This window comes from Neodiprion virginianus, chromosome 3 (assembly GCF_021901495.1).
Source record: "Neodiprion virginianus isolate iyNeoVirg1 chromosome 3, iyNeoVirg1.1, whole genome shotgun sequence".
Classification (NCBI taxonomy): domain Eukaryota; kingdom Metazoa; phylum Arthropoda; class Insecta; order Hymenoptera; family Diprionidae; genus Neodiprion; species Neodiprion virginianus.
Genome location: NC_060879.1, coordinates 28,828,048 through 28,840,135, shown reverse-complemented (window position 1 = coordinate 28,840,135; position 12,088 = coordinate 28,828,048). Strand labels below are relative to the sequence as shown.

Here is a 12,088-nt window from a genome sequence, read left to right as displayed (position 1 = left end):
CAAGCAGGTGAGCTACCTGAACTTCGAAAGGCAAACTTCGAGTATAGCAGCGATTGGAATAGCCAACGGAATGATGGTATCATGTAACAAACTGCGATCAGGTTTTGAGAATGTCGGATCTGTTACGGGAACATTTTACCCACCAGTCGCTTCACCGCATGACCAATCAATGCACTACAGTAATAACCAGTCAACAAAATCGAATAATTATCCGATGCAACCTAACGTTGAAAATAATTACAACCCATGCAACAATAGGCAACAATCGATTGGAATACGCGGATCTTCAGATATTTGCTCAAGTAAGAAATCGCATCACGTTGTTAGTCGTGAAATTTCGCTGTTCCCTGTCAATGCGGTAACTCTAACTCTCTTTGAAATCTGCAGACGTCTCCCACAGATACTCTCAAATGTCTCATCATCAAGATTACTCGTCGGAAGGCGGTTCTGGTCAGCAGCCAGTGATCATGGGGCACTTGGATCCGGGCATGGGGGAGGATGAAGAAGACCAAGCCCTGCAACTTGAAAAATATTTCAAGTATCCGCACCCGACGTCAGTAGCTCATTCCAGTTTATCTTCCCAAAATCTTATGGACAATAATCACAATTATGCTAGCGACTTGCGATACTATGCACCCCAGCAAAGTCAACTAGATCTCTCGAATGCCCAATGCGTTGTTGACGATCCAAATAAGGATAATCAATGCTCTAGCGTCAGTATCGGACATTCAATGGAGCAGTACCACCAGAGCATGGAAGCTGCTAAATACAACGAACAACAACACCAACACCATCAGCACCAGCAACAACAGCAGCAGCAGCAGCAGCAACAGCAACAGCAACAACAACAACAACAACAGCAGCAGCAACAACAACAGCAACAACAGCAAATTTCTCAACAAAATCAAAGTGTCGAGCATGTGTCAAAGTCAGATGATGATTTTAGCGTTATTCTGGCTGACGTTCGCAAAACATGCTACAGTAGTTAGGTTCTATAAATTTTCTTAGTATGGTCACGGATTCAGAACGAACTTGATGCATTGTGTGAAATAGATCATGCTTGGTATATTTTATAACATACTTGTCATCAAAGCTTACGCTGACCTCAGACTTCCGAAGACACGTGGATTGGTCTGATCACGAAAGAAAAAAATCGAATGGATATAGGATTCAAAAAAGCACCGGGTGATAAGAAATGGAAAGAGTACAGGTATAGTTCTGAAAAGTAAAATGACTGAGTTTTTGAATTCTTCTTCTTCTTCTTCCCCTGATTCAGCTTCGTCGAAAATTGGATATGACCATGTTTTTACTCTGTCGGCATAGCAGGTTTGTCATTGTCGTAATTTTACTGAATTTTCCATCAAGTTTGTGCTCCAATCACTGGTTTATCTTATTCACGAAATTCGTGCAATAGATACCCTGACAATTTTCTCTTCACGTTTGTTAGATCGAGCATGTAACATGGCGCCACGATTGGTGGAAAGTACGCGTAACCCATTTACAGATTAGAAACGACAGCGTGACCTCAACCTCGAAGCGAGAGTTCTCGAGGATACTGCAATGAGTCGAGGGCGATCCTTGAGCCACAAAACTTGGTAGAAAATTGTACAAAAGTTGAAAGGTTATTGGAGAGTGAAGCCACGGCAACGGCCCTGATTTATATTCATCTATATATCGATTGTTTCATTCTGGTAAGTAGTATTAGCACTGATTAGACGAAGTTATGATCAAATCATTAGCTTGAATTATTCTTATAAAGTAAAACACCTATACATATATCCCTCGTAATATTATTATTATTAATATTATTATTATTATTACTATTATTATTGTTATTAGTGTGAAATTAAAATGCAAAGTGAAGATAATTAGATAGACTGTAAGCAATGATCGGGAAAGTCAAACTATTAGAAAAAAAACGAATGGATGAAAAATTGAATTAAATCTTTCATATACATAATTGTGATACAGGTAGACATTTTTTCCGCTAAGACTGTCTCTCGCGCACTGTTTTTCGCTCGATGAAATTCGGTAAATGACGGTGAAAAATTGGTATAACTTATTATATTATATAATAGACTGATATATTCGAGATGACGAATCAGTACAGCGAATCAAGTGTAAGCTTGCCAGACTTTGAAGGACGGAAAATAGTGCTAGGAAACATTCTTAGGAATGAATCAAAAATTTATTCGTAAAATATTATATTTTCTAAACTGGCCAAACTGTGGCTTGCCACGGATTCAGTGTCTCATGCGGAGAAGGTTCACGCTACTTCTTAAAATTCGGTATAATTTGATTCTCTGTTGTTCGTATAATTTATTAAAAGGAAACAAATTCGTCCGTGATAATCACGACTTGAAATGCTTGAATGAATACTTGATTTCATTCCTGACAGCTACGATTCATCAACTCTTATACAACTGCTGTGATCCTTGGGTTTTTCTTATTAGCGAACGCGGAATTAAGCTTCCGAGTACTCATTTGCAATATCACTCCACAATTCGGCCATGTTGGTTCACTTCCATTTACGCATTCATGAACGGCGAACGTGACTAACTGTAAGTTTTGAGAATTATTTGTCAGCCGTCAGTATCATGAGTTGCCTAGTTTGAACTGTGGTTTCGCTAAAATCTTATTTTCATTATAAGTAAAGTAAAAAATATACCTAGATATACATATAGAGAAAAGATTGTTAGACAAAAATTAGACGCTGTACTAGATTGATAATTATGTACGAAAACGAGGCATGCGTAGATTTTACAATATATACTGTATTTTTAAAAAAATAAACAATATTTTCACCGAGCATATACGCGCGTGTAAAATTTTTCTTTCTCCGATGGATTAAATGAGACATGCTGAGCTTGGGACAAGTAAAACTAAAAAAAAAAAAAAAAAATAGACTACTGCCACCAAAAACATCAGCTTTTATTTGAACGCAGTGAAACGCAACGTGCAATCAAAATAAAAATACCAAGACATATTTTATTTTGAAACGAATTGTCAACAGAAATAGTATATACCTAATTCGAATAAAATTTCGAATAATTTACAATTGCATTGAGAAATTTTTGCGTTTCCGTAATTGTATCAATCAAGTTTTTCGATGTTTCTATATCATTACGACGCATATACGGAGGGAATCTAGTTCAGGCAGTTCACAAGGCTGCAGAGAAAAAATCTGGTTTTTCTTTTTATTAAATATAATATAATATATGTATATAAAAATATGTATATAATTACAACATTATATGCAAAGCATAAAACATGGTGATGTGATGTTATACAATAAATATAACTTTTCGTAACTTGACTTTGTATACCGATAAATTTTACTTTGCAGTGATGAAAAGAAGGAAAATATTAAAAATTAACAATGTGTTCATACACCTATGTTGAAGTACGGCATATAGTATATTATACATATACCTACATAAATATTAACTTTTCCAGTGAATATCTTCTCCGTATCGCGCATACGAGTATATACACAGAACTATGATTTATCACCGAAAGTTCCAATTGTATACTTATAGTTTACAGTTAGTAGAATTACTGTAGTTATACCGTTACAGCGTTGTGTAAAATTTAGCTCAGCATTACGTAATACTACTATTTCTATTATTATTGTTATGATTATTTTTCTTCATTATCCATTATAGTCCCTATCTGCGTTACTCTATTGATTTTTATATACATATAATAATAATGTCACCATTTTTCTCTCACGTTTCAAGTTTAACACTGCCGAGACGTGTTCATCGGTGAACAAAGTGGCAGCCAGCGTTATACCGACCCTTTCGTTTAATATTCTTAAAATTAACTTCTCTATTGACTGTGACTATTCATGATACTCAAATCGCAATTCGTGAACCACGATTTATGTGTATAGGAGTAGTTTCTTCGTACGGATTTACGAATCGCAACCACATCTCTATCACAAAAGAGAACATTTCATCGATTTCAACCAAGGCATTGTAATTTCTTCACAATACGCGTGAACGAAAAGTCGGAGAGGATTTAGAGAACGATACATTTGTAGTGCGTAAAACCGGTGTCGCGATAAAAAAATATTCAATAAGCACTGCAAGCGAAGAAAAACGACTTGTATAGTCTAAAGCATCAATAATTTCAATTGCACCTATTGCCTTATTCAATCCTAGTGAGCTGTGCTACACTTGGCAAAAGCACGTGAAGTTAATGTAATTATATTTCTAGAATAGCTACCTCGCCCACTGTCTCAATTCAAGGCTTCATTAAAATTAATTATTATAATATACAGTATCGATTATTTCAATTGCAGTATACAATCATAAATATCTATGGCAGTTTTTTGGTGTATAAAGTGATTTTAAGTATAGATGTCATTTAAATGGATTGATAGCTCTCCCACTGCGAATTAAATAACAAGTATGATTATTAAATATCGTTAAAAGTACGATTACGTGTATAGATATGGATGAATGAAAATTGGAATGGCATGAATAATGCAGCGAGGAATACTATTATTGTGATCACTAATATTTAATTAATAATTCGGAATGTCAATTAGAGGGTATAAAAAACATTTCAATGCAAGCTGAGTATTTCTATCGAATTTCAAGTAAATCAACATTCTCAGAGAGCAATCACTTAAATCAAGTGTTCAAATCGAAGGCGAGTATTTTGACGCTTGGACAATGGTTATTTCGTGATGAGTATGAAAATAATCAAATTGTGAAAGGTATAATTATTTTCAATGAAAAAATAAAGCTAGAGGGTGCACCGAATGTTGTAAATCTACTTGCAAGTTCTATCTATCCTGCATTCTTACCACATTCAAAACAAAAAAGTATGGATCCTGTTAAACAGCAAAAAAAATAATATTTACGTGAAATGCTGCATTGAGATGATATAAATTTCACCCCAAGTCTGACCAAAATAATAAAATCCGTGAAACTGCTTTTTAGCACAAAGCATACAGCAATTTTAAGATATATTTGGAATGTGTTTGTGAAAAGTCACATTGGTCCTTTCTGTGTATGCTTATTGTGTCAATCTAATAACTTAAAAATGTCAAAATACGTTAAGTGGGTTACCACTCAATCCATTCAATGAAACTAAACGAAAAAAATCGTTGCAATAAATTATCAAACTTGATTTTCAATCACATACTCAACATTTTATGCGAGCTAACAATTTAATTAGTAGATTTATGTACAATTTTAGGTCTAACCTCGAGCAAGAGTCTAACAGCACCCAGCAAAATATTGCCATAGACCACTTTTTAAATAGTTAACAGAGAGATGAAGCATCCTTATTGCACAATACTTTGATCTCGACCAAAACATTTGACATCGATCGTAGCTTCGAACCCTGGTACAACGTTAGGCAATGGATACTGAACCAAACCAGTAACCGAAGCATTACCGAACGCCATTCAAGATTCTCAATAGAACAGAGAGAGCACTATTTATAAGACGGCACGAATCAATTGATGTACTAAGTCACGTGACATGATGTCCTCAATGTATCCTTGGGAGCGAAAGATTCATCGTTGGATTATTTTTTGATACACAACAAATGGCCGCGTGCAAACGTCAGAATAGTACTAATCTTTGGCGAATATTCAGCACACTTTTTTGGATCCTCTTACGCTGAATTCACACCAAAATATTTAGAAAGAGTTTCAAATAGCAAGAATAATTACCGCCCAATTATACTAAAGGCCTCTCCCTCAACTGAAATAAATGCCTTCAACAAAACAACCTGACCGAATGAACAGAAATGAAAACTTTTACCAAGTGGATACAAAACGTCGGATGAATTTCAATGTTACTGTTGTATTTAGTTATTATTTTTAGCGTTGAAGATAAGAGGCCTACCTATCCCTACAAAGGCAGTTTTCATCAGACTTTATTTGGTGTGAATGTCGCCTCAAGTGTTACGACCTAAATAGGTGTGTAGAAATTAAAGCTATTACGTTCGCAGATGTCATTCGTCCCACAAACAATTCTGCTTCAATTGTGAGTAGTATGAAAATATAAAACACTTCTTGCATGTTTTAATTCCGCAGCGGTAAGAGCTCGCTGGTTTTTTACCGTCACCTTTACCCTTGCAGAATTTTAGTCCGCATGGATACCAGCCTATACACAGTTCTAACGAACAAGTACAGGGTGCCCATAAATTTGACGTATCTGCACATTTGGGCAGTGACACAGGTTTTGACTCATTCCCCGCCTGTTGTGTGACTGGGGTAGTCGTGAAGTTACGCGCTGTTGCCATAAGGGCTGCTTCCGAAGAACCTGACAATTGATCAAAATTACTGTAAGTCTTTTTCTCAGAATGATCAGAGGAAATGGATCGGGGATATTACTTGGGAATCTAATAACGCGGCATATTTCAATAGAATTGCATACTTCGCGCACTAATCCAGGCATTGTACGAAATTTATGTAAATTCAGTTTAACATATTTGATCATGTCTAAGAGAAGAGTTAAACTTTTCCATGTTCCAGATTCATCGCAATAACGATTAAGAGGACGGATGATCTAACAACATCAGACAAAATATAGTGTCTATCGAATTGCAAGTAACCAGATGTGGAAGAGCATTTCAATTGCGATCGAAAGAATTTTTAACAATTTCTTCAACCTTTCTGCCTTCTAGGAAGTAAAGTTCATGCCACACTCTGAAGGACGTGCGAATATCCGTGTATTTTTCTCAACTTTCAGAAATGATTTAACTCGGAAATTTCATGACATTCTAGGTTCAAAATGTCATTCAGAAAAACTTGTTGATTCATCGAAGATGATGACGTTTTCAAAGCATGTACTGAAATGATTACTCACCAGGTCTTTGCACCCATTGTTTTAGATCATCGTTTCTCGTGTAGGTCGTGTCAGCAGCTTCTGCACATAAGGTAGCAACATGCTTAGAGATGACGCCGGATTTGGATACGTCGAGAAACAAATCCATAGTATAGTTACTATGACCCCTATCCTCTTCGGCGATACGAATTGTGCCAGGATTTTTTTGCCTCAGCTTAGACATTGCGTCGGATGATATAAAATCCATTTTGTAGAAGTGATTGACAAAACACATCACTTGATACTGATTTTGCCCGCGCTCCTCCTCCCCTAGTACCAAAGCTTTTATCACCTGCACCTCCTGCAATTCAAAATCAAACACTCATTTCAGATGAAAATAAGTGCAATAATGATATCAATTGTGTGAATCGGACGAGACCGATCTGTCGTAAGATTCTGAACCTAATTAAGTTGACCTTGGCTAATTTCTTCTGATACAACATTATCTCTAATTTCTCTTATCTAGTAATCAATTGCGCCAGCTTTAATCGAAATCTTACATCGTTAGGGATCAGCTGAAATAGAGATGTTTCCCTGTGCAAGTTGACTCAGATATGGAGGAACAACTTCAAGAATAGATTCTATAATTGTACAATTTATCGATAATATTCTTCTTCAACAATTTCTAAGCGACAATAGGTTTCGAATGACAACTGACTTGAATCAACCAATCAACGAATTGCAACGTGGATAAAAGAATTCACTTCATTTCATAATTTTTGATTCGTCATTTTCATTCTGAAGTTCATGAGTCACAATCAATTTCTATTTACATTCAATTCTAGTTACAGAAGAATAACTTTATTCGTCAAATTCAACAGGAACTGTTCTGCCCTTGAAAACTATTATCGATTACATAGAACTGCAGGAAGCCAAAAACAATTCGAGAACATCTAAACTCACATTTCTGAAATCTACGAGCTGTGTGACCAGCGTGCCATCGGATCGCTGGAACTCAAGGCTTATAGTATCGTCAGTAACGTTGGAGGAGATCGTCTCTAGAAGGATATCTCCACCCTGTAAAATCACATTTTAGGTTAGCCCTTCGGGGTGGAAGAAAATAACAAGTCAATATCTGGTTTGCGATTAATGAAATGCGTGCAATTACCTGGTTCCTCACGTTTATCAATAAATGGGGCATGCAAACGCCGCAGAGGCATTGCAGCACCGCAATATACACCAGTGCTATTTCACCAAACGTCTTCATTTTGTCGAGTAATTCGAGTTCGAAATGAATGCGAGGAACGCCGCATCCCAAGGGACGCGGTGATATTTTCGTAACGATTGTTGCATCGGCCGGGAACTCGTTAATAACGTGAGATGATGCTAGACAATTGACGAATCTCTGTCTTCAACATTTCATGCACTCTACCTTTTGTTTTTTGGTTTATTTTTTTACTTAGACGCCAAACTCCAAGACCTCACTGGCACGGGCAACCCACCCATTCTCGTAGAATCACAATCATCACAATCACGAGCAGTGATACCAGCCAAAAGCAGCTCGAACTTCGAACTTCGTACTTCGAACTTCAAAATCCCCACGACGATTGTACTGACCGTTGCGCTACCTGAACGGAGATGGGGAACACTAGATTTAGCGCGCAGATTCAAAACTGTTTCTCTGCTCGTGATGAACTGTTCGGACTGTGCTTGTGAAATAGAAGGTAAAACATTTTGTTGCACAGTCTTTCGATTTGTGAAAGATGCAATCACAGTCTAAGGTATTTAGTTTTCACACATATTTCGATATACTTGTATATTTTTTATTTAAACACCGGTGATTCAAATTAATTTTTAATCGCAAACGTTCCCCTCGAAATACTCGTATTCATCTTTTGACGAATCAGCCTACCAGAATAGACGATTAATCGTATTTCAAACTTACCCTAATACAAAAAACGAAATTCCTTCAAACGTGTCGGTTAATTTATTGCTTATAAAAAACGGTCAAAGTCATGTGTTTCTGTAATTCCAAGTTCAACATGAAATAGACTTTATAAATCAAAGTACTAGTGACGAAACATTGCCCAATATTGTAGAAAACAACTATTTACAACTTAAAGTCTTTCGTGTTAACAAATCTATAAGCAACTTTGCTTATTGCTGGTGGCTGAAACGGTATAAATTTTAAAAAATAGGCTTATAAGGATAATTTGTTATTTTCACCTTACGTTTACAGGGTCTGTTACATGTAAATTACGAATACACCTCTACGTGAAATAATTGATGGTTCTGGTTCCGATCGTTGAGAGATTTAGTCTTGCCTACGGGGCATTTCGTTTCGAAGCTCGCATGCAGACGACTATTTCCACCGCAAGCGATAACAACAAATAACGTTTATCATGTAGTGGATCGCGCATTATCGATGTAAATACTGACAAAGGAAGCAAACTCGGCGGCGTTACGTTGCGCAAAATCTTCATGGTGTAAATGTAACATCAATCCATTACATTACATATGTGCAGGTTTCGCTACCAATATTCAGTACAACGATTATATGCGACAATTGCAATGAATATACTTCACAATGACATTCATCTCATCGGCAATATCGAATATACCCAAGGGTGGTTTCACCGAAGCGATTGAGGTGTCAATGTCATTCGACATCATTTCGTAATCTCCGAAATCACACTGAAATCACTAATATTAAAATAAAATTCTGCATTAATAATCATCGAGGTAATCGTTGGTAGTAATGAGAAATTATTTAGGCTTGCAGGAATCTTTTTGTAATCCGAAAAAATCATTTGAAATTTTATAAATCATGAGGAAATCATACGAGATCTTAAAAATCATGAGAAATCCCGTAATCAAAGTATAATTTATTTGTCAAGTAATCTCTCGTAATAAATCAGTAAAATGTAGGTAATCACGAAATACGTGATCATGGTATCAATTTTTTCTTCGGTGAAAGACCCCTTGTATATACATACCATTTAGAAAGGAACATCGATACATTTATAAAGCCTCTACGTATGTTCTCGTTCCTCCTCGTCCCTCTCGAATCCGATAAACTTTTCCGAGCATTCACGCTACGGGTCAATAATTGTTTGCATGGACAATAATTGCCCGAGTTATTCAACGAAGAGACATTGTACGTCTATGCATAATATAAGCAACGAAAGGGTTCGCCTGATTATTGTTTCATAGAAATATAACTGCCAGTTTCACGCTGTAACTCCTACTTGCGAGTGGCATGGTACCCATTGTACAAATTTGAAAACAGCGAGGGTTTCAGTACGATTAACAATAAACGTCACGTGTGCGTTTCGATCGGAGGGACGATATAGAATGAGCGCCTGAACTTTATAACAGAATCTATCGCGATAAGGTGTACATACCCAACTCTCATAACAAAGTCATGCCGTAAACGACTAAGCCCTAACTTGTCCGATGCAAATGAAAATGCAAATTGTATCACAGCGTTGGACCGCGGTACTAAATACGAGTTGAACTAGACAAAAGTTTCGTCGTTGCATTCTCGCATGTATTTTGTCAGCTGAGAGATTCCAATTTCATCTCTACCTCCGCCAATTCACGAGCATTATAATAAATTGTCGCCTGACTCTGAAACCCGATAGTCAAGACATCCTGAACCCAATTCACCTCCCACACGCTGGTAAAGATGAAATATTTTTCAACCCCTGAGCCTGATACAAATCAAATTATCGATGTAAAGCCGGCTGACTTTGACGTAACGCCCACACGGAAAGAAAAATATTGTAGATTTTACATCTCCTGTGGTCAATATGTGAACAGCACTTTTTTGGAGTTAAATCTACAGGAATTGTGGCAAGATTCACAAATCCGATAGTAAGAGTTCAACATGCTTAGGTAGGACTCTAAAAAAGTGCTGCCCTAATGTTCGCCACCGACAGATGTAAAATCTACGTTACATTTTTTTCCGCGCACTCAGACTTCATATTTGAGTGTGCTGGACCCAGCGCGAAAATGTCGGGATTACATTATCCATAATGAATGCGAGCTGGATAGAGAGAGCGCAAGAATGATCGTTTTCTCCGGGAAAAGAACCGCCCTTTGTGCCGTCGGCGCATCCAATTGCCAATTACTCCTAATTACATTATCGCGAATGTCAGAGTGAACAATATTGTATAAAAATATGGGCAAAATGGAACAATGTCGCCATTGTATCCTTACATGGAATTTTGTGCTAGTGTGCTCGTCTCCACCTTAAGGGACCGCACGCAACATCCTTGAGGAAATTACCTGGAGCGTTTCGTTGACGAATAAGCTAAGCAAGAACGGAGGAAGCATCCCACGCTCAACGCAATCGTAAGTCCTTCAAAACCAGATCCTCTACCTAGAGATTCAGTATTATCTAATAATAATCTGGATTGAGCCACGTATTAGTTGCAAGACAACTGCTCGGGATATTGTTTCTTGTGTTCAAATTACATTCGGTAAACGGAAAATGCAGTGTACAAACGGCGCAGACATAGCCTGAATTTTGAAGGGCAACAAAAAGTTGTTGCAACATTTTGCTGCCGAGTTGTTGACCAATAGGAATGCCAATAAAGCAGGGAAGCGCTACCTAGAGTCCCTACAAAACGAGTTTAATGCTACCTGGTGCGCGCTGAATGCGAATTGCCGCTATTTTCTTGGTATTGCAATCGGTCAACAACTGCCCGTGAAAATCCAGACAATTATTAATATATTTATTCAACAAAATATATTGTATACCCCAAAGAAAGTATGAAGTATCAGCATGGATTATAGTGGAACCGTATCTTCACAGCCAGCAGTTGCTTTAGAGAAACAACTGCGAAAGTTGGCAACAAATTGGGAGTAAAAAATTGAACCACATAGTTGGAAAAAGGAAGGTCGAATGTCTCTTGGACACAGTGCACAATTTTTGGCTGCCCAGAGCGTCATGTCTAACAATGAGACCAACAAAGGGATCTGCAGGTACTTCAAGGGGACGTGCGTGCCACTTTACGTCGAGTTGGTGCACTCGCAAGGAAAGCTACCCTAGTGTGACTCAGCGATTTCCTTCAAACTTGACACCCTCATAAAGCAGCAAGAAATATTCATCAAGCTTTTTTTTCGCATACCGTCAATGGTTCACTTTCAAGGCTAAAAACCAGCCCTTGCGTTCGACACATCTTACCGATCGGATAATTGCCTCATAATTCGAAAGTGAGCAAACATTCCAATTCCAAACTTGCAGGGCCGATAAAAAATCCGTTAATTCCTGGTACTCAATTGACCCGCAG

The 12,088-nt window shown here is 37.4% G+C and overlaps 2 protein-coding genes across 9 annotated transcripts in view; one reads left to right on the top strand and one right to left on the bottom strand.

The window, feature by feature from the left end:
* Positions 1–2,895, top strand: part of LOC124299738 (putative transcription factor SOX-15) — a 29,863-nt gene extending 26,968 nt beyond the window's left edge. For all 8 annotated transcript variants that reach the window (XM_046753060.1, XM_046753058.1, XM_046753057.1 and 5 more), the window contains 2 exons: positions 8–302; positions 388–2,895. In XM_046753060.1, the coding sequence (XP_046609016.1) occupies positions 8–302; positions 388–989 (897 nt within the window). In that variant the 3' untranslated portion in view covers positions 990–2,895. The remainder of the gene's footprint in view (positions 1–7; positions 303–387) is intronic.
* Positions 2,896–3,183: 288 nt separating this feature from the next.
* Positions 3,184–8,386, bottom strand: LOC124299769 (out at first protein). The gene is made up of 4 exons (XM_046753124.1): positions 7,960–8,386; positions 7,755–7,868; positions 6,834–7,152; positions 3,184–6,287 (listed from the first exon to the last, which is right to left on the bottom strand). Exons 1-4 carry the CDS (start codon positions 8,056–8,058, stop codon positions 5,977–5,979), a joined length of 843 nt encoding a protein of 280 aa, XP_046609080.1. The 5' UTR covers positions 8,059–8,386; the 3' UTR covers positions 3,184–5,976.
* Between the last annotated feature and the right edge of the window lie 3,702 nt (positions 8,387–12,088).